At 39.7% G+C, this 23028-nt stretch overlaps 2 protein-coding genes across 6 annotated transcripts in view; one reads left to right on the forward strand and one right to left on the reverse strand.

Moving 5' to 3' along the window:
* Window positions 1-67: 67 nt before the first annotated feature.
* On the forward strand, window positions 68-14779 carry si:ch211-67f24.7 (uncharacterized). 4 transcript variants are annotated; one of them, XM_089117177.1, is made up of 16 exons: window positions 68-507; window positions 767-857; window positions 1355-1399; window positions 2607-2771; window positions 3081-3166; window positions 3256-3392; window positions 3878-3925; window positions 4006-4105; window positions 4199-4337; window positions 4589-4693; window positions 4889-4969; window positions 7697-7842; window positions 7979-8167; window positions 10564-11212; window positions 11519-11607; window positions 13638-14779. In XM_089117177.1, exons 2-16 carry the CDS (start codon window positions 855-857, stop codon window positions 13723-13725), a joined length of 2070 nt encoding a protein of 689 aa, XP_088973303.1. In that variant the 5' UTR covers window positions 68-507; window positions 767-854; the 3' UTR covers window positions 13726-14779. The 4 variants fall into 4 exon arrangements, with proteins under 4 accessions (XP_088973303.1, XP_088973304.1, XP_039512155.2 ...); XM_089117178.1 differs by having other exon boundaries at window positions 776-857; XM_039656221.2 differs by having other exon boundaries at window positions 69-507; window positions 767-845.
* Window positions 13934-23028, reverse strand: part of sos2 (son of sevenless homolog 2 (Drosophila)) — a 29840-nt gene continuing 20745 nt past the window's right edge. For both annotated transcript variants that reach the window (XM_089117176.1, XM_039656220.2), the window contains 12 exons: window positions 22224-22346; window positions 21636-21748; window positions 21280-21502; window positions 21083-21202; window positions 20772-20934; window positions 20546-20663; window positions 19941-20113; window positions 19237-19353; window positions 18750-19011; window positions 18616-18654; window positions 18425-18525; window positions 13934-15853 (listed from right to left, as the gene is read on the reverse strand). In XM_089117176.1, coding sequence (XP_088973302.1) covers window positions 15305-15853; window positions 18425-18525; window positions 18616-18654; window positions 18750-19011; window positions 19237-19353; window positions 19941-20113; window positions 20546-20663; window positions 20772-20934; window positions 21083-21202; window positions 21280-21502; window positions 21636-21748; window positions 22224-22346 — 2101 coding nt within the window. In that variant the 3' untranslated portion in view covers window positions 13934-15304. The remainder of the gene's footprint in view (window positions 15854-18424; window positions 18526-18615; window positions 18655-18749; window positions 19012-19236; window positions 19354-19940; window positions 20114-20545; window positions 20664-20771; window positions 20935-21082; window positions 21203-21279; window positions 21503-21635; window positions 21749-22223; window positions 22347-23028) is intronic.

A 23028-nucleotide genomic window follows, 5' to 3' on the forward strand; every position in this document is an offset into this window, starting at 1 on the left:
AAGACACGCCCTGCCCGCAGTTTCGCAAAATTTGTGAATTAAATATTAATGAGTCGTGTGTCCGTTTAATTTTCAGCCTTTTTGAAGTGAACTATATAAATGTACGAATGTATGGAACTTATTTTATCTTGATTACGGCACAAAATATTCTTTGTATTTAAGTTCAAATTCAAGTGAATCGTAAACCACGTCCCTATAATGATATATAATATACCTCTCATATAATGTGTGAGTGGACGTGAAAGAGCAATATCGCTCTTTTGCTGACTGTGCAAGCCAAGAGCGCGTGAACGGTCCCGAGAGGGACACCGGACGGCGCGCGCACAGTCAGTCCGTGTCCTGTCCTCCTCCCGCAGTTAGACGCAGTACTGCACGACACCGGATAGACGGGACACCGGGATACAAGAGCTCAGGGAGAGACAACTATTGAAACATGAGGCCGTCACTATGTCAGAGAAATGGAATAACGTTTAAACTGAAAAAGAAATCTTGAAGATTTGCTTTCTGGTAAGTGGGCGCGCGCTGCACGGTCATCATAGTCATCATCGTTGCTATAATTATTATTATTATTAATTGAGTTTAGGTTGATTATAAAGATTTGTGTTGAGGAATTGTTTACTTTTATATATGGATTTTATATAGCCTAAAGTTACTTGATTTTACGTTATTGTACAAAACTGTAAATTGTTTTAATGAGAAGATTGTGAAATACTTCTGAAAAAATAAAACAAAACATTTATAAATCTGTTGCCTCTCCCTGCTGTAGGTGGAGAAGCTCTTTGGCAGGTATCTTTCCCCCACCTGGGATTTGCGGACAAGGCGTCGGGGCGGGCGACCAGCTCTAGGTAAAAATCATGGTAAAAATACAACACAAGAGCGCGCATTTCATAGAAACACGAGAGCTTGCCTTGGATATATCTTCATCGTTAACTTTATAGTTATTGACCTTTGTGTGAACGGGCCTTAAATCTAACACTTACACAAACCTTTCTGCTTATTTAGAATTTGTTTTAGACATTACACTGGATGAATGTTTTAGACATTCATCAACATTGTTGTTATGCTGCTTGTTCCCACAATGTTGGTGATTTCAGGTTTTACTGTTGCTGTGGTGAATAAATTGTTTTAAATATATGATCACAGCCATGATCACTTTATCAATTATATATATATATATATATATAATTGATAAAGTGATCATGGCTACAGTAGCCTAAGTATCATAACCATATGGTTGTGTTTTAATTCAGCAACATAAATTTCAGTAGTCACCTGTAGTCAAAGCTTCCCCACAGAGAATGTTTACAAACCTTTGAGACTGTGTGTTAAATTATGTTTGTGTATCCACACACAGAGAAGAAAATCTCATGAGGGAGACATGGAAAGAGAGATCTCTAAGGTAACAAACACACACCGACAATCTTTCACCTTTGAGTAATAACAAGAAACTTATATGAGCAATGAACATTAATTTATCGCATCTTCATGGGTCTTTAAACATTATTTTGTCTTTGGGTAGGTATGTGTAATTCAGGTTTCCCACTGTCATAGAAAATCAGGAAATATCAAATAATTGAATCTAATTATGATTACTAGGCCTGGAAAAATATATGGAAATTAAGTCAAGAAATTAAACTATGCTTGACCCCAAAATGTTCGTTAAAGGAACCTATTAGGCAAAATTCACTTTAACATGATGTTTGAACATTAATTAAGTGTGTAACGTATATATCACCCTAATGGTAAAAATCCACCCACTCCTGTTTTTAAATCCCCATAAGCAGTGTCTCAAAACAAGCCCCCGCCCACGAATGCTGATGGACCTTATTAGCATAGACCCCACCCTGAGTGAACTGTACACAGTCTGTTTATCTCCTCGCCAGAGCATTTAACATCAGCATTTAAGTAAGAAATGTATTCTTATTAAAGCTATTCAATCAAGAGCAGTGATTGATTTTTTTTTGTTTGATTTGATATTTAGCAGAAGGTACTGTACATTACGCTGCTTTCACTTTAATACACAGATGCGATTTCTTTACTTGCTGTTAACGTTCACAGACATAACCGACTGTGTTTATGTGAACTTTGTTTGTTTATTACATAACCTTGCATGCATTTGACAGTTTTTAAGCGCATTAAGACGTGAAAGAGAACTTAGTTTAATACTCACGGGCTATCTGACAGCCAGCTCTGGATGCGAAAACCATAAATTTGAAGTTTAGACGTGTATGGCTTTAAAACACATGCAATAAATAAACTTTCATGATGATGAAGAACTGCAATGTAACATGAGCTTGGCCGCAATAGAGACGATAATCAAAACCAAAAGATGTTTTAGTGTCTATTAGGCACGAGCTCATTTGCATTTAAAGATACTTCCACTCAAAAATGGGCATTTACAACATGATATAATAAATGATCTGTGAGGTATTTTAAGTTGAAACTTCACAGACATATTAGGAACATCTATGACTTTTTATTAGCCTACATAATTGTAAATATTATCTTGTAAAAAAAGGGCATAATAGGTCCCCTTTAAGAGTGCAATCTGCATACATTGATTAAATATCTTCATGAAGTATTCTGTCTCATCTGGTTGTGTTCAGGTTCAAGGCATGGTGTGCGAGTTGCGGGCAGGGTTTTCTCGTGCGCTGCTGGAGCTGAATCAGATTCAGCAGGGAGATACTGAGCTGCAGAGCCAGCTGGAGGACACAAGACACGGCTGCAACAAGCGCGCACTTCACCTAGAGAGTCTGGTGCTGTCCCTCAAGGTGACAGCATCAATCTATTTCTTTATTTGTTTATGTAATTGTGACAACGCACATTAATGAAAATCAATATAAAATACCAAATGTAAACGTACCGGATTACAGCAACATTGCTAATTTACATCCGTAGTTCCTAGGCAGGTAATGCAAACAATACATTACGAATAATGACAATTATTAAAATACAAACATGCATTACATAAATGACACTAATTCAATTACAGATACCACAAACTCAAGGAAAGAAGGAAAAAGGAGAAAAACGGTTAAAATCTTATCTGTGTATGTCACTTTTTTCATGTGTCTTTTTAGGAGGAGCTGGAGGAGGTACGTTGTCAGTTTCGTCAGCTCTGTGAGACACAAGACAGAAAACCACCAGAGAATCCAGAAAGAGAGAAGTAAACACACATACACACACACGCATTTACCCATAGAATGTAAGACTGAAACTGTGTTAAAGTGTGTGCCAATGTGTGTATGAGTACAGTAATGGAGTGGATGACGGTATCGGACAGAGTGATGGTGCTGCAGAGGCTCCTCCCCTTTCATCTGTGGGCGGAGCATTTCTCATACACTGTTACCTACAGGGCTTACAGGTGTGGCAATGGGCCAGACAGAATACAGGTGAGCTTTCATTTTTTGGGGTAAAAATATTTGTAATGCTTATATAAAATATGTTTGTTTTTAAACTATATGTTAAATTTGGAATGAAATGGAAGTTGCGATAATTGTTTCTTTCCTATTGTGATGTATATCCGAGATAAAATGGCTTCTTGAACAATTAAAAGTAGTAAAATAATTTATAATTATCACTGTAATATTCCATTAAAAATATGTATTGCCAATTTTGATTTCATGGTGACTTTAAAAATGATAAATGCACATGAATAAAAAAAGATTATGAGCGCGATAAAGCTTTTAAACAATAAATACTGCAATATTTAATAATAATAAAAAAAGAATTGTCAATTTTGATTTCAAAGTGACTTTAAAATAAACTCTTTAATTTTAAACATAAACTCTTAAGTACTAAATAATATGTGGTAGGAATTAAATGAGAAGTAAGTTATATTTAAAAATCCACAATGATTTTGTTTTCTGTTTCTCAGGTGTAGATGCTCTTTCCTGCCAGGGAACACACAGCTGCTTACGGCGAGGTAAATCACCTCTTCTCCGAGACTTTTAACAGCTCAATATTCACATGTGGGTCCTCATGTTCCTCCTTTCTTTCTGTCAGGCAGGAGGCGCGGTGTGGTAGAGATGCTGTTGCAGTCTGAGCGAGATTATGTGTCTAGTTTGAAACAGCTCTATGAGAAATATAAATCTACAGAGCAAAAGTAGAGAACTATATTATCACTATTTCATGTCATCTCTTTATCTCTGTAATTATCACGGATTATAACAAGCGTGTTTGTGTGTTTCTGAGACAGTGTGGCGTTTGTAAAGCATATTGATCAGTTGCTACAGCGCCACCTGCTGTTCCGCAACACCCTAGAAGAACGCCTGACCACGAATGAGAGAAGCTGTGCAGCTGGGGAGGCTTTTCTCAACCTCACTGGACAGAACAATGTAACATAATAATCTGTCATCATAAATGTTTCAAAAGTGACAGTAAAGACTTTTGCTACAAAAATGATTTCTGAAGGATCATGTGACTCAATGATGCTGAAAATTCAGCTTTACCATCACAGGAATACATTATTACAATTTAAAATATATCATAGTAGAAAATAGATATTTTAAATTGTAATAATGTTTCACAGAACTGCTCTTTTTTTTAAACAATTAAAATTACTGACCCCAAACTTGTCTCTCTGCAGAAGTCTTTCTCTGATGCATATCTGGGATATGTGTACGGTCTGGGAACTGTCCTAAAAACAGAGTTCAGTACAACTACACCCCACAACAATCCACAAAACGCTCAGGCAAGATCTTCCTGTTTCATGTTATGAATTTTACAATATTTAAAGTTTTGAATGCAAGGGACTATCAAATGTGTCTAAAGCAACAAGGCCTTATATATATATAACTTTTATATATAAGTGCACGCACAGTCTATTGATTTTTAACTTTTGTGCAATATTGGTTTCATGTATTTATTTATAATATTTTTCTGCTAGGAGGAGAAAGAGAGCTGCAGATTGCTTTCGCTACTGTTCGCTCCGGTTTCCCGCATCCACGCATACCTGAACATTATACAGGTGAGTCACATGTGTGCAAATGAACTTGATAAAAAATAAATGAAATAAATTGTTAGCTGTAATAAAAACAATACTTGCTATTTTGATTATGTTAAAGGTGTGGTTGATTTTGATTGAACTAACTTTAGTTAGTGTGTACTGTTGCTGTTTGAGCAAAAACAACATCTGCAAAGTAATGACGCTCAAAGTTCAATGCAAAGGGAGATATTTTCTTTTACAGAAATCACTTTTTAAGGACTACAACAAACGGCTGTTAGGGACTACATGAGCTTTCTCTCGGGTTTGTGTCTGACATCAATAACCCTTAAATGTATAGAAACCCCATCCCCAGGAACGCGATTTATAGATTATCGTGACAGAATATGCTAGAAGATAGTTAACTCTGGCTAACATAAAAGGCTAAAAGTTTTTGAAATTTTTAAGTGTGTATCTGTGTGAGATCGTCAGAGCTGATAGCACACACAAGCTCTTGAAGCTCCGCCAGGAGCAGCAGCTCATTTGAATTTAAAGGGACACACAAAAACAGAGATTTTTTGCTCAGCCTCAAAAAGTGACAATTATAAAATGCTTTAAAAAATGTTTTGTGGGCTAATTTGAGCTTAAACTTCACATACACACTCAGGAGACATCAGAGAATTATTTAACATCTTGTGAAAAGGGAATTATACCACAATTATACCAAGGGAATTTTTTTTCCTTTTTTTATGAATGTAATTTATTCCTGTTATGGAAAAGCTGAATTTTTAGCATTAGTACACCAGTCTTCAGTGTCACATGATCCTTCAGGAATCATTCGAATAATTGGTGCTCAAGAAACATTTCTGATTATTATTAGTGTTAAAATCAGTTGGTCTGCTTAATAATTTTGTGGACAGTTTTTATGTAGTTGCACATTTTATTCATTTAAAGTACTATATACACTCACCTAAAGGATTATTATGAACACCTGTTCAATTATCTAATCGACCAATCACATGGCAGTTGCTTCAATGCTTTTATGCTTTTACTCCAAACTGAATGGGAAAGAAAGGTGATTCAAGCAATTTTGAGCGTGGCATGGTTGTTGGTGCCAGACGGGCCGGTCTTTCACAATCTGCTCAGTTACTGGGATTTTCACGCACAACCATTTCTTGGGTTTACAAAGAATGATGTGAAAACGGAAAAACATCCAGTATGTGGCAGTCCTGTGGGCGAAAATGCCTTGTTGATGCTAAAGATCAGAGGAGAATGGGCCGACTGATTCAAGCTGATAGAAGAGCAACTGTGACTGAAATAACCACTCGTTACAACCGAGGGATGCAGTAAAGCATTTGTGAAGCCACAACACGCACAACCTTGAGGTGGATGGGCTACAACAGCAGAAGACCCCACCGGGTACCACTCATCTCCACTACAAATAGGAGAAAGAGGCTGCAATTTGCAGGAGCTCACCAAAATTAGTCAGTTGAAGACTAGAAAAATGTTGCCTGGTCTGTTGAATCTCGATCTCTGTTGAGACATTCAGATGGTAGAGTCAGAATTTGGCATAAAAAGAATGAGAGCATGGATCCATCATGCCTTATTACCACTGTGCAGGCTGGTGGTGGTGGTGTAATGGTGTGAGGGATATTTTCTTGGCACACTTTAGGCCCCTTAGTGCCAATTGGGCATCGTTTAAATGCCACGGCCTATCTGAGCATTGTTTCTGACCATGTCCATCCCTTTATGGTCACCATGTGCCCATCCTCTGATGGCTACTTCCAGCAGGATAATGCACAATTTCACAAAGCTTGAATCATTTCAAATTGGTTTCTTGAACATGACAATGAGTTCACTGTATTAGATGGCCCCTACAGTCCCAGATCTCAACCCAATAGAGCATCTTTGGGATGTGGTGGAACAGGAGCTTCGTGCCCTGGATGTGCATCCCACAAATCTCCATCAACAGCAAAATGCTATCCTATCAATATATATGGGCCAAGATTTCTAAAGAATGTTTTCAGCACCTTGTTGAATCAATGCCACGTAGAATTAAGGCAGTTCTGAAGGCGAAAGGGGGTCAAACATAATCATTTAGGTGAGTGTACATACTTGATGAGCTTCCATTACTGCAAACATGTTTGTTATTTGTTTTTACAAACTGAGAGTCAAAAATATTTTCTGTGGTAATCGACAGCATGACATGACGTGTTGAAATCAGAACCGCATACTAGTGTACGACTACCTTTATTATATCTTCCTGTGGCAGAAATAGTAGGAGTAGTATGCTAGTATGCAGTTTCGACTCAGCAACAGTGTTCAAGAAGTTGTATTTAATCCTTATATATTATCTTAAGTTTCAGCCATCATGAAATGTGCAACCTGACTCAATTAAACAGCTGATGTTGTTAGTGATGTTAAATTTAGGAATGTATAGTCAAGAAGATACTTTTGAAGTTCTAAATGTAGAAATAGAGAAAACGTTGTGATGCTAGACGTGACGCTAGGGTTGTAACCCGTCAGTTGGCACTTAATGCTATGCACAGTTGAGCAGGTCCAGATGGCATTACTGCATTGCTGAACTCGTGCCAGCTTAGGTCTTCTTTGCTCACTACTGCACTATTGTCTGAGAAACTATATCGCTGCCAAGCACTTCACTACAAAAAGTGTACATTTTCTTCCTAAAATGCAGTTTCTAAGGGACTTTAATTTCCAGTGTTGCTACAAAAGACACTATATCTTCTCAACTGCACTTACTATTTCCACCAGGCTCTGTTATGCAGTTCTGGCGCTGGGCACACAGACTGGTGTTCACTACAGGAGAGCGAACGGGTGCTGTCGGATCTCTGCACAAGCTGTCACATGACCTTGGAGAAGGCGGGGCCATGCAAAGAGGGGGTGGGGCCTAAACAAGGGTCAGTGTTTTTTGGATTATTTTGTCTGTCACGTAATGCTTCAGTAAATGTGAATTTTATGAAGTACTATTCTGTCTAACTGGTTAAAGCTGGCTTTTGTGGCAGGTGGTTGATGCTAATTTTAGTGTGTCTGCAGTTTGAGAAGCAGATGCAATGCCGAGAGCCCCGACAGTGGTCCTTCCGCCTTTACTAAGTACTGTGCCAACACTAATGTGGATTCAGCCAGTGTCACAGCGGGAGCAGGCATAGACAACACTGTACACCAGAGGAAATGCTGTCGCGTTGGCATCTCACGGACGCTACCTCGGCCTAGTGGCATCTTAAGGTACTCCAGTGTGTCATTAGAAATTAGAGCAAAATAAAAGTCACTTTAAGAAAGTCTTTTTATGGCTACATTTGTATGGCTCAGTCACATTTTCTTGGAATATAATCAAGCTAGTTTGACTACATTTAAATTAAACGAATACATTTACATATAGCCTAATAATCTGTTAAAAAAAAATCAGACTGATAACAATCATACATAAAAAGCCTTCATATTAACCCCCTGAATTTGAAGAAAATTATCTGATCAAGCTCGGTTTGAGAGCTATTTCTATCCAATTTCAAGAGATGATGCAGATCTTAAATAATATGCATATGGACATTTGAATCTGGCTACTTACATAACTGGAGGATACAGGTACACCTTTATTAAATCTCTTTTTCTTTTCTTTTTCTTTTTTTAAACAACTAAATAATTACTTACAAATAATAAATACCAAAATATATAAAAGCAAATTCTAACAAATTAAATTAAACTTAAGGGAGTTAATTCAATAGAGTTTAGGAATTCCTGCTTTAAGGGTTAAAATAAACTTTTTTAATTGATTTAAACATTTTAAAAAATCTAAATGTACTGAAAAGTATTAATTAAATCAATTAAATCAAACTATGGAGCCTGTAAGTACAGATTATATTTGAATAATATCTATTGGCTGTAGAGCAATTACAAAATAAATGGCAATGATTTAAATTTTAAACATTTTATCTTCATAATATCACATAAAGTGGTGATGAAACCGAGGTAGCGACAGATTATTGAAAAAGAAAAAAATTGAGGTGGGTCCTTTGCTTGGATTTTGAGTTGCTGAAAAGCGATCCAAATATGACATTTTGATTAAAAATGATGGAGGTGAATATACTGTATATATATATATATATATATATATATATACATACATACACACACATACACACACACACTCACCTAAAGGATTATTAGGAACACCATACTAATACTGTGTTTGTCCCCCTTTCGCCTTTAGAACTGCCTTAATTCTACGTGGCATTGATTCAACAAGGTGCTGAAAACATTCTTTAGAAATGTTGGCCCATATTGATAGGATAGCATCTTGCAGTTGATGGAGATTTGTGGGATGCATATCCAGGACATGAAGCTCCCGTTCCACCACATCCCAAAGATGTTCAATTGGGTTGAGATCTGTTGACTGTGGGGGCCATTTTAGTACAGTAAACTCATTATCATGTTCAAGAAACCAATTTGAAATGATTCAAGCTTTGTGACATGGTGTACAGAGGATGGGTGCATGGTGGCCATAAAGGGATGGACATGGTCAGAAACAATGCTCAGGGATGCCGTGGCATTTAAATGATGCCCAATTGGCACGAAGGTGCCTAAACTGTGCCAAGAAAATATCCCTCACACCATTACGACAAATTCTGACTCTAACATCTGAATGTCTCAACAGAGATCGAGATTCATCAGACCAGGCAACATTTTTCCAGTCTTCAACTGACTAATTTTGGTGAGCTCCTGCAAATTGCAGCCTCTTTCTCCTATTTGTAGTGGAGATGAGTGGTACCCGGTGGGGTCTTCTGAAGTTGTAGCCCATCCGTCTCAAGGTTGTGCGTGTTGTGGCTTCACAAATGCTTTGCTGCATACCTTGGTTGTAACGAGTGATTATTTCAGTCAAAGTTGCTCTTCTATCAGCTTGAATCAGTCGGCCCATTCTCCTCTGACCTCTAGCATCAACAAGGCCACAGGACTGCCGCATACTGGATGTTTTTCCCTTTTCACACCATTCTTTGTAAACCATAGATATGGTTGTGCATGAAAATCCCAGTAACTGAGCAGATTGTGAAATACTCAGACCAGGAGATGGTCCTCACTGCAGAACACTAAATCCAAGGGGATTTCCCACCTTACATATACCTAAACCTACCCATCTCAACTCTTTAGATCTGGATCCAACTCCCCCCTGGATCTTGTGTACTGCAATGAGGTGCTACTGCAGACCAGCCCGTCTGGCACCAACAACCATGCCATGCTCAAAATTGCTTGAATCACATTTCTTTCCCATTCTCACTTTCAGTTTGGAGTTCAGGAGATTGTCTTGACCCGGACCACACCCCTAAATGCATTGAAGCATCTGCCATGTGATTGATTAAATAATTGTATTAATGAGAAATTGAACAGGTGTTCCTAATAATCCTTTAGGTGAGTGTGTGTGTGTATATAATATACATATAAAAAGAAAACCATTTTTTAAATCCCTCATATAAACAGTATGTGTGTAATTTACAATTAGATTAAACATAATAAGGATTGACTTTTTTTTAAGTTTTGCTCACCTTATATAAAATACTAACTGCATTCTGCAAAATGTAAATTACACTCTTTTTATCTACATAATAAAACAGAAACTGTTTCCCCTTTAGAAATGGCCGTGAGCATATTTGTGAGCTGCCACATGGTGGCTGGACTTCAGAGTACATGTGGAATGGCAGCGCAGGGCGGAGCCACACGGGTCCCATCTGCGTTCCCTTCGTTTGTCATCCTAGAGAGGCTGGCCGGTTTCTGAACCCTGGGCCACCTGTTGATGTAGGGGGAAACCTCACCACTGCTGCCAAGAGTCAGAGCTCCTCGGCTGGTCTGGCTGTACGTGTTTGTGGGTCTCCGGGACTTGATGGACGCGTTTACACATCTGACCTGTGCCCTCCACCCCCTCGTCTCGATGACGGGGACACAGACTGCGACGTGGCCGATGCATCCGTGTTTGACTTCTCCTCTGTGACAACCTGTAGCCCAGATGAAACTTTAAATCGGCTCAGGGGAGCGGAGGCTCATGATGATGAGGATGATGACGAAGAGGACAACGAGGTTCCAGTTCTCCTCAAACCTTCATACACTCACAACACTTCAGCCGTACAGGCGGGGGGAAGCTTATGCATGCCGTGGCAGATTCCGAGACGGGCTCCTATTCCTGCCGAGGTTCGCATTGGGATACAAGGAAAAACTCGTGCCCCAAAACCTCACAGAATCCCCGCCAGTGCCTTTCGGCCGATTTGGGAGCCAATTTACTCACAGGTTTGAGACTACTCCATCCTACAACTTTTAATCATAGTTCCTTCCCCTTATGTTCACTTATAATCTCTAATTCAGTTTCACATGAACATTTTATACTGTCCCATTGTGCTGTATCAAAATTTGGGATGACAATTTTTTGCAGCTTAGTTTCAACATTTTAAGAAGTTACATTATGTAGTTTTATTCAAAAAGAGGAAATGTTTTTTTTTTTTACATGACCCCTTGAGATACAGTTCAAGCTAGTCTGAAATTGAGAGGTAAATATTACCAAAACATTAAGAAAACCTCTCATCTTTTCTCTTTCAGAGTGATGTGACTCCTGCAAAAGAGAACTCTGTGTCTTTCAGCTCAACCAATCAAATCATGAATCAACAGCAAGAGACCGACCAATCACGGTAAGAGGCGTATAGCTGCATTTGGAATAGCATGCTACCTTGATGACCAAAATATGCAGTATATGGTTTTTAACATTTAATAACCTCAGAAAACAATTCCCTTTCGATAAGGTTCACTATCATTGCATTAGTAACTGACGCTTATGGGAAAAACTCCTGTTTCTCTCCGAATACTGAAAGCCTGATTGGTTCATGTCTGTGCACCTGCGATAATCCAGTAGTGCTTACACTGCCTCTAGTGGTCAGTAGGAATAAAACAAAACTTACATTATGTTAGGAACTGGAACATTATGCATTTGTGTAATTTTATATAAATATGTATTTCAAATAGTTACATTAAGATTCCTATCATTCAATTTGAACTAATTTAACATTTGGCACTTGGTAAGTGTTAATTTTGGATGCTGATACCATCCATGCATGTAAAATACAGGAGCAATGTGTGATTTTTAGCGACATCTAGTGGTTCGGTTGCGAGTTTGCACCAGGTTTGCACTAAGGGCTCAGCCCACTGCTCACCCCTCCCTTTCGAAGAAGCTACGGTTGCTAAAACGGGACAAACATCTCGTCGGCTGAGACAGCAGAGAAATAGCCAGAGTAAGCCAAGAGTGTGTAACATTGTCACTGTTTCTGTACCACAGTCCATTATAAACCACATCATGGATACTGTTTACAAAGCCATAGTCAGGTGAGGATCAAGGGTTTTAATATAATAATAGTAATCAGCTGATTGTCTCACAAACGTAACCAGCAGCACATTTCTCCACACATACTGTAGCAAACCCATAATACAGCGAGGGAGCAGCTATACTGTATATTTTTTCTAACAGGGTAGTAATAGTTTAGCTGGCTAATATGAGCTGTTACTGTGGCTGAGCTGGGACGCGTCTGCATGAGTCCAAAGGTCGGAAGTGCGCGCGCTGTTACAATCATGTCATCTCCGCATCCCACAGATACTATTTACTACACACAATAGGCTTTTTTCTCTGATTTTGAAAACTCTTCGTGATCGACTTTAGTGATCTAAAAGTCTCTATCGACGGGTTAGTGATTCCTGTAACGTACTGTTTTACGGTCAATGACATGAATACTAATCATCAGCTGCCTGTCTCACGAACGTAACAGCACATCTATCCCCAACATAACAAACCCATAACACAGCGAGGGAGAACTAAGTTACATGAAACAATCCCAACTTCATATTTTACACCACTCACAAGGGAAAAGTCACTACTCACGGAGTGTAAGGCTAGCTTCCAGCTTTCCGCTACTTCTCTTTCAAGGTAGTGATGAAACGCGTTCTGTAGCACTGTGTGTTCGCGTTCGGCTACGGTAGGAATATGACGTCACAACATGGCGACCTTCATAGAAGGGGATTCCCGCGGTTATGGAGCTATTAATGTCTCATTCTAAGGTAATAAAAACATTACGGTTAATTAAGTAAGTTCTTTATACACCACTGAAAACATAGTTATGGATGTCATATTGCATTTCTGTTAATAGATACTCAACTTTTTTACACATTGCACCTTTAAAATCAAAATTTTACATTAATTTAATGGAATAATCCAATCTTTATTATGCAAGGGATAACATAAAAGTGTCAGGGTTTATTTTGTGATAACTGGCTCAATGTACATAATTTATTTATTTTAAATATGCCCTTACAGTCTAATTAAAAACATTGATGTTCATTTAATGCACACAATACTGTATGAATAAAATTGCAGTGTCAAGTGAGGACTGTTTTCTTTGCTTCATTTTAGCAACATATTCAAAAGCACGCACCTCTGAGGTCACTGTCTGCATAGCCACTAAACCCAAAAACTATATATGCCTACAATAGAATATTGTGAAAATAGTAATATAAAAATATGTGAAGTGGTATGCTATTCCAAACATACCAAATGAAATCACAGTACTGCATGTCAATTCAATTATGTGCATAGTCATCCCTGTGCTATACTTAAAATTGTGTGATGCCAATTAAGGGCACTTGAAAGTGGTAATGTGTGCATCTGTTGTTTTAGATCTGCATATAGAGGTACTGGAGTCCAGCGGGCTGAAGCAGTGTGGCATGACAGTGAGGACAGTGAAGGACCCTGCAGTACAGTCTGACACACTCTCATGCCAGCAAACAATTAATATTCATGAGTCTGCACTGTTTTAAATAAACGACAACAGTTCCTCTCACTGTGAACTGACATGCAGCAATGCAGCTCACAACAGCTAAATTCAACAAGTTTCAGCATGATTTGATTTGTCAGAGAAAGAAACATTTTAAATGTAACAATGTACATAAAGTCAGAGGAATAAAAACATTCCGTAGAAAATAAGACTGCGTGTTTATTAATGAGTCTCATGGAGAACATGGTACAAAAGCAGTTACAGGCCTTGGAATGCGCACAGACACACACACTCACACATACACACACACACAGAAACAGTGAGTTTTTGGGGATTTACTAACACTTCAAACCAATTGACAAATCAGCTCAGTGGGAAAGGCCAGTATGAGTGTCTACACATACAGGATGTGACATCACTACAAAACACTGCAGTCCCTCTATGGCTGATCGCCATGGTCAATTTGAGAGGAATTGCTCTGGTTACAAAGCCCTTCCTGTGTGGACCTGGTTTGGTTGATGAGAGGACCTGAATGAAAGCAAGAGGCGTGATTTACAATAGAACATTCGGACCGCAGCGCTTTGTCCCCAAGTACATGAGTTTTGGGACACAGCCTGACGGTTGTCCCGGCCAGCCCAGAGGACGGGGGTCAGCAGGACAGGGTCATAAGGTCACAGGATTGTGAGTTTTTTTTTTTTGTCCTCTGCTTCTTTGTAACAGTACTGCCCTAAAGTGCAAAAAAAAGGCTCACCGCACACTATTAAGACACACAAACTTGACACTGGTCCACACCAAACACTATACAACAGTGTGTGAATCCGGTGGGTCTCAGACTGAGATTGTCAGTAGATACATCAGCAACTGGGGCGCAGAGGTGAGAAGTGAGGGCAGATATGTTACTCTGTACAGAATACTTGGAGCACGCTCGCGCACACACACACGCGCACAAACGGTGTTGTCTAGACATTTGTTCTAAGCATGGTCAAGGCGAATGCTTTCAGACACTTCAATTTTGTTCAGTACTGATATTGAAGGCACATTAAGAGTCTGGAGCGAAAAATCACGAGTCGTAAGTATCGGTGGAGGGGTGTGGCTTGTGATGAATCAATGAATAGATGAGTACGCCTTTGAGGGGAGGGGTTAAGACATCATATTGGCTTTAAATAGTGTGAGGAAAAACCCTCACCAAAATGTCAAGAGTTCACCTGAAGGGTACAATCTCTGGTCAAGGTCACAGCTGTGAGTTAAAGGCAACTGAAGAGAGGCGTGCTGAGGGTGTTCGGGTTGAACCCTGGTTGACCTTTGACCTGCAACCAAATAAACATCCACAGCAGAGTCTAATGATGGTGAAAGGCCTCAGAGCTGCATTTTCATTCGAGAATGTACTGCTGACGAGCACATGACCTTGCGTAGCTCTGCATGCTGAACGTGAAAGAAAATGAGCGAATCACATTCCTCAAGAGCAATGACCGTCTTCAGGTTTCGACTAGCATCAGATTGTCTGGTTCCAGGTTAAACTATGTTAAAACACGCACACACTCGCGTCTCTATTTTAGGTCGGGGGATGCTCTTATTCGTTGCTGTCCCTGTTGTCGACTAGCGAGAGAGTGTGTAGCGAAGGCTGTGAGAGAGTGTGTGTTGATTGAGAGAGTTCTCTCTTGTAAGTCTTGGGTGGCAGTTTTGGCAGCGCAGGGGTGGAGTTGTGACGAGGCGGTATGGGAGGTGCTGGAGTGGGTGGGGGCAGGTGGACCAGAATGGGCTGACTGAAGCTGGGTGTGCAGGGCCGGCGGGGCACGCGTGGAGAAGGTGTGCCCGGGGGCGGAGCACGTGGAGAGGGCGTGCCGGGTGGGGTGTTGGGAGTGCTTGGCGAGCTGGTGAAGTCCCAATGAAAACGGATCCCTGGAGATGGCTGCATGTTCACCGGGTAGTTGATGAAGATCTCGGGTGGTCGTTGTGGAACGGGTGGAGGCGTGTCTGGAAGGGGATCGCGGGGTGGAGGGGGTGGGGGGCTCGGCAGCGGCCCTTCCGTCGGCCCGTTGATCACCGGAACGCGTGGCTGCAGGCGAGGGGGAGGAGGCAGTCGTGGTGGAATGGCGGGAGGACTTTCAGACCTGAAACTCTGCAAAGAATAGATTGCACTCGTGTGAATGTGACAGCACAACATGATGAATTTAGCCTGTGAAAAGAAGTGTTCTCTTACTTTTGGACCCTATAGTAAAGTATATGGATATGTACTAAAACAAGAAGCGGTAGTGATTATCGTATCATTGCACTGAAGCAGCTCTAAACGGGGCTCTGCCATTAAAGGGATAGTTCACATTGAAATTAATTTTTGGTATGTTTCAGCTTACCTCAAGGGCATCCAAGATGTAGGTGTCTTAGTTTCCACAGTATTATCAATTTTGAGATTTTTCGGTCTAACCGGTGTTGTCTGTCAGTCATATAATGGAGGTTTAGGGGGTCCACATCAAAGAGCATGCACAGAGAAGTCCAAATTAAACATGATTTAATGATTCGTAAATGTAAGTACACATTGATGGCCTAAGACACGAAACGAGCGGTTTGTGTGAGAAAACAAACAGTATTTATATCGTTTTTACCTCTTGTTGACAGCTATGTCGAACTGATCTGAATCAAATGTCCAACTGAACCGAACTGAACCATGTCCAACGTTACGCCGGAAGTGATCTCTCACGCGTCTACGTCACGCATTGTTTACACTGAGATTTACACTGACCTTTCACTAAACATATTTATATATATCGAAATCGTCTTCCATTGCGATTTCCGTATATCAAAATATGTTTAGTGAAAGGTAAAACTTCCGAAATCTCTGTGTAAACAATGCGTGACGTAGACACGCGAGAGATCACTTCCGGCGTAACGTCTGGAGACGGTTCAGTTCGGTTCAATTCAGTTGGACATCTGATTCAGATTAGTTCGACATAGCTGTCAACAAGAGGTAAAAACGATATAAATACTGTTTGTTTTCTCACACAAACCGCTCGTTTCGTGTCTTAGGCCATCAATGTGTACTTACATTTACGAATCATTAAATCATGTTTAATTTGGACTTCTCTGTGCATGCTCTTTGATGTGGACCCCCTAAACCTCCATTATATGACTGACAGACAACAACGGTTAGATCGAAAAATGTCAAAATTTAAAATACTGTGGAAACAAAGACACCTACTAGTGATGCGCGGGTTGATCCGAAATGAGCGGGTGCCTGCGGTCACCCGCGGTTACCCGCAGTTACGGGTCATCCAAAAATGTTTTTGATGATATTCGGGTCGCGGTCGGTCGGGTCGTTTGAAAAAAGATGCCAATTAAACATTTGTATTAATATAGTAGCCTACTAGACACAATTTTTGATGAAATACACAGCCCTACACATTATTGCCTGAATAACTGGCACGAAGATAACCCACAAGCTCAGTCTAAACAGTTCTCGGTTCTTTACTAGTGATTGGAGAACCGCTGTCCCTGTGCGTTCGGTAGTACGCAGTATCTATGCGCAGTATCAGCTGCTCGTGCTCATCACTTCTCTCAACAGTGGCACCAACATGTCTCGGTTCAGTGAACTGTTGGAGTTACTGGAGTAAAATAGAATTCAGGATATTGATTTATTTCGATTCGGAGGCGACTGTCAGGCATGTCTGAAAGTAAGTAACTAACTTGTGGATCAGCACTGACGCAAGACGCGAACTGTTTAGAACGATTCAGTTCGATTTAGTGTAGTTGCGACCGGTTCACTAAAAAGAACCGGTTCAAAAGAACGATTCGTTCACGAACCGGCCATGTCTATGATCACTACAGTCTGCAGAGAGATGGAGGCGGCAAGAGAAAAGGTGAAGACTGGGGAGTGGAAGCTCCGCAAATACACAAATAGAAAGAGTAAGTGTGGGAGACATTTGCTGAAATAATGAAATATGATGACCAAAGTGCTGGCTTTGCCTTTGTTATGTGTAGGCCAGGCCTACGTCTTCTTGCGATGCTGTGTTGTTACACGTCTATGGCCCAATAACGCTCCGATGAGCATTTACTACTTTTAAAAAATGCGGTCAGGAAGCGGGTCGGGTACAATATTTTTGTACTTTTTTTTGCGGTCCGAGTTGCGGGCGGGTAGTTGAAAACGTCGGTCGGTTGCGGTTTGTTTATACATTGACCCGCGCATCACTGACACCTACATCTTGGATGCCCTTGAGGTAAGTTAAAACATATCAAAAATAACTTTCAAAGTGAACTATCCCTTTAAATTAAAGACAAAATATGATGAATGATACAATGCAGAGTGAAAGTAAGAAAAGTTCATACATTTTATAAGGCATAATTTAAGCATGAAAATGACTAGAAAAAAACTCTATAACTAAACAAAGTAAACCAACTAATATGATTCGCATTCTGTGCCCATTATTGTTATTTTTTATTACAAATGCAATGATAATACAGGTATTGGTAAGTACGCAAAATAATGAAAGTATCAGTATAATACTCATGCTGGAAAAAAATTTGCATCAGAAAATCAACATTAGGGAATGACAAAAAATAATGAGTGTTACATTTTTTTTTTTTTTTTTGAAATATTTAGTTAAAAGCTGTAGTTTGTAAAAGTGTGTCTCTTAATTTTTAAAATCATGTTAGTATGCATAGTTTCAAATTATCATTCACAACACAGTATGTAAGGCACCTTGGACTCTGAAGAGGTATCTTTCCTGCGGGGAGGTAATGGCGGGGGTTTAAGTAGCTCATCGCCCATCAACTGGTGTAAACTGCCACATGACACAGACTCTGACAAAAAGACAGAAGTACACAGTCTTTTGGTCTGTCACAAAAAACATAAGCAGAGGAGCGCTGCTTGAGGAAAATCAGAAAACTTACTGAACTGGGGGAGCAAGACTGGGGCAAATATTGTGTTACCTGCAGAAAAAAACACAAAATGGCATTTAAGTCATGCATGACTTTGTTTATAGCTGATTCGTATCCACTGAGTCGCCACAGATCCCCTCTCTCACCGCAGGAGCTGCTCAGGTCGTGCTCCATGAACACGGAGTTAAAGTCCGAGCTGGCAGACTGTGGAGGCGTGGGTGTGTTCGGAGAGGTGGGGAGAGAAGGAGGGGTCTCAGGCTCTGTTTCTGCAATGCTTCTGAAGGTGATTTTGTGAGGTGGTTCTCGTTCTAATGGCACTGGGTGACCTTTCAGCGTTCCTCCTCCTCCTGACGCCTGCCGCACCGGCCGAACGCCGGGAGACTTCAGAGGATACATAGTCTTTCTGGGCTATATGACACAACACACTCAGTTGTAAGACAAACATACCGTGTAAACTTAAAACACTTCACATTACCCACAGCGAAAAGGAAACGGTACATTCGGACTCCATTTTATTGATTTTAAATAAAAGTCCTTTAAAAAAACTTTTGAAAAAGTTTTAAATAGAGTAATTTAGACACCAACCTGATTCATCTCTTAACTATCACATACAGTGTTTTAACAAAAACTCACAAATCTGGATGGCTGTTTGCAGTTCCGTGGTTCGATCTCTAGAGACTTGTTGAACAGGTAGTCAGAAAACTCCTTTTCACTCATGTTTTCCATTGGATTCAGATTCTCAAAAAACCTCTGCAAGACAAAATGACAATCTCGAATCTCATTTTCTCCTCAGGTCATTTTGACCCGAAATTCCTCATTTATAATTTTTAAAAGTTGAGTGTTCATTGGAGTGGTCCTAGAGCTTAGGAGATTTGTCACACTTGAACTGGGAATACGACAAAAACTGTTTAACTTAGTTCTAGGATTATGTGATTATAATAAAAATAGTAACAAATCCTTCCCTCGTGGGTCAATTTGATACCCGTAGTAATGAATGGGAAATGGGATTTTTATTTATTTGTCTTTTTTTTAATCTGGCACAATCCAGAAAAAAAAACACTTACAAATGAAGATATAAGACTATATAACATCCCCAAAGCAGAACACACTCACATGCATAAAACAGAGGCAATGTTTTTTGTAATAAAAATCAGTCAGTCACAATACAGACTGCACACATATATGAAGTGGTTAGATTAAAACATTTACAATGCAGAACAAAAAAAAAATAGGGCTTTGGTTAATTTTTTACAGGGACAGGAATAGAGGAAAGGGTTAAACTCATGAGAATGAGAGAGGGGAATAGGAAAACAGTGTGAGTGATGAACAATATAAACCTTTATGTCGTGTTCTACTTTGAGGCAGTAGGGTTGGTTCTGGTACTGCTGGATTTCTCCAGTGATTTCTGCTACTTTGCGTCTTTTGCTAAAGTTGATCAGTTCTTTTCCATCACGCTTTAGGAAATCTGGATTCCCCTCTTCAGTCTTCAAAATGTTAGTCAGGTAGATACCTAAATTCACAAAACAGACAGGAAACATCACATATGCCGTACAACACTACTGTTCATAAGTTTGGGGTCAGTAAGACTTTTGTTTTTAAAGAAATTAATGCTGTTATTCAGATAGGATAGGACAGATTAAATGAGGCAAAAGTGGTAGTGAAGAAATTCATAATTACAATGTCAGAAAAGTTTTCAATTTCAAATAACTTTCTATTCATCTAAGAATCAGTTCCCACAAAATTTTTAAGCAACTCAACTGTTTTTTTAAAGTCTGGAGAAATGGCTGCAAAAATTCAGCTTCACCATCACAGGAATACACTATATTTTCAAATATATTCATATTGAAAACAGTTATTTTAAATTTATTTTAAAGTTGTTTTTACTGTATAAATGCAGCCTTTCAGAGTAGTGCGAGTTGTTACAAGCATCTCTTTCTCTTACCAAAGAAGGGTACACAAGGTGGGTTGATGGATTTAAGCTTGGCGAGGTATTTCTTAAAATGATCCTGACTAAGTTCAACAGCTTCCTCTAGAATCCTCCTCTTCCTCTCAGGCACGGCCTACATATAAACAACAAAACCACAAACACTGTACCGTTATCTGGTTATCTGTCATTTACGATTCAGATTCACATTGTGAGTGCCATCAATAATAAATTAACAGGTCACCTCAAAGGTGTGGTCCAGTCGATACACCGGTACTGAGTTGATTGCGCTTACAATCTCCAAAACACCATTAAAGTTATTGAGCTCTTGAAACACCTGCAAGATCTCGATAATACGGGAGAATACGGCAACCCTCTCGTCCACATTTTCAGCCTCAACTATACACCTGAGGGACAGAGAAAGAAACAAAGAATTAAAGTACTTACAGGATTTAAAACATTGGAAACAATGGTGTGATAATGGTTTTTCTGCTAGATAAAAAGTAGGCTATTGTTCATGGAGATGATGCAGTTGACTAAGGGCTAGTTACTCACTTCTCAAACCACAGTGTGAGGTTGGTTGTGTGTCTGATCATCCTCAGCAGATTGGGAGAATTCTTCTCTTTATCTTCCTTTGTCCAAACACTGCCTACAAGCTCAGATGGACGAACGGCTCTATGCATACAAACGTACCACAGTTAGTTGATGTACTGTCTTTCTTATTCTCATGCTTTAAGTTCCGATTGTCTCACCTGTATAGATCAGACTCTAGAAGTGTTAACTGGCGAGCAATTTCTATTGGATGAAGAGTCATGAGGTCGAAGGTTTCGACCTGCCCTGGACGGCTGATGTGCCATTCGATAGGAGGAGGTGGGCTCTCAAAGGTAATGTTGTGACTAATGCCATTAGACTGAGTTTGTATCTTACGTCTCATGATCTTACTGATAGACTCCACCCACTTACGCATCGATTTACCTGAAAACAGAACATAGTACATCAGTCTCTGAGCTTGTGTTTGTCTCATTGAGTATGCATGCATGTATGCGAATATGCAGCAGAATACGTATTTCAGGGTGTGTATAAATGTGTATTAAGAGGGTGTAGGTACCTCTAAGCTGTGTGGTGCTGGTGAGGTACTCTTCAAGTCTTCCGCAGAGTTCAGGATCATTCTCAAAGTCATAAAAGTGATGTTCCACCCACTGACGGAATACATTCAAAACCCTAATGACACACACAGACATTAGACCGACATGCTCACTGTGGTGACTTAATGTACAACAGCACATTGACTGAAATGACCACAGAGAAGACGGAGAAAAAAAACAGGATGCATGTGAGTCTTACAAAAACAAGCCCACCACCACCACCAAAAACACCATATAAACACACTACAGTTCAAGAGTTTGGGGTCAGTAAAGTTGATAATTCTGCTAATGACTGCAATTGCAGATTTCGAACAGAGATGGCGACAAAGAGGAAAAAAAAAACGCCGGACTGCTGCTTTAAAAACCTCAACATTGTTGCAACAAATTTTTACTTCAAATAAATTCTGTTCTTTTGAACTTCCTATTCATCAAAGAATCTTAACAACAACATATTTGGTGGAACAAATGTTTTAAAATTTTACATTTTTATAATATTATGAGTGCATCATGTATAAGTGTGCATGGCAATTGAGAATGTGTGTTTGTTTTACCGGAGTTGGACAGGCTGCACATATTCCCTGCGAAATCTCTGAAGCTCAGCTGCCATTGGTTGCTCTCCGTTCCAGAGAGCCTCTCGGTCTGCTTCTGATGGCTCGGGCTCTGGAATCTCAATCCTGAAGCATCATGGGGAAACAAGTACAACCAAATTACATGCATATACGATACATCCTAAAATGAAAGGCAAACAAAACAAGAAAAATCAGACAACTTTATGTAGGCAAACAAATGTGTAAAGGAAACTAACTCCTTGACAGATATGTCAATATTTTAGGGTGGAAGGAACACAAATTTTTTTAAAAAAAGAATTCCTTTCTTTTCATTGGCTGATGCTTCTTTAATGCAAATGTTTGCTCAGCAGTGTAATGAAACACTTGTGCAAAGACTTAAAGCAGCACTACGTAACATTTTCAAACCTTAATCATATTTTTCCAAAACCCTTGAGATGGTACATCGACTTACAATAGGTTGAATGACAGGTCTGCCAAAGCCTGATTAGTGTCTGTATCGCTTTTACTGGCACTCTGTAACTTGGGCAGTGGGTAGGAACCCGAGCACAAAAAGAACTACAAAATTCGACTGCTTTACGGCAACATCACTTCCCCCACTTCCTCAAATTCCGGCGTGAGAGCCCAACAAGTGTTTATTTACCTCTGTATGTTGTCATGGCTGAGGCAGCAAGTAAAACCAAGAAGCCAAAGGTTTTGTCGGAAGACAGTAGAAAGAGAAAAAGGGGGAGTGGCAAAATAAAAGGCTGGACGAGGATCAAATGAATATTGGTCCAGCTTTAGCTCGCTG

Source organism: Pimephales promelas, chromosome 11 (genome assembly GCF_988280905.1).
Source record: "Pimephales promelas chromosome 11, fPimPro1.hap1.1, whole genome shotgun sequence".
Lineage (NCBI taxonomy): Eukaryota > Metazoa > Chordata > Actinopteri > Cypriniformes > Leuciscidae > Pimephales > Pimephales promelas.

Coding starts and splice junctions, on each gene's coding strand:
- si:ch211-67f24.7 (XM_089117177.1), top strand. Junction 2,772..3,080: donor GTCTGGTGCTGTCCCTCAAG/GTGACAGCATCA, acceptor GTGTCTTTTTAG/GAGGAGCTGGAGGAGGTACG. Junction 3,167..3,255: donor GAGAATCCAGAAAGAGAGAA/GTAAACACACAT, acceptor GTATGAGTACAG/TAATGGAGTGGATGACGGTA.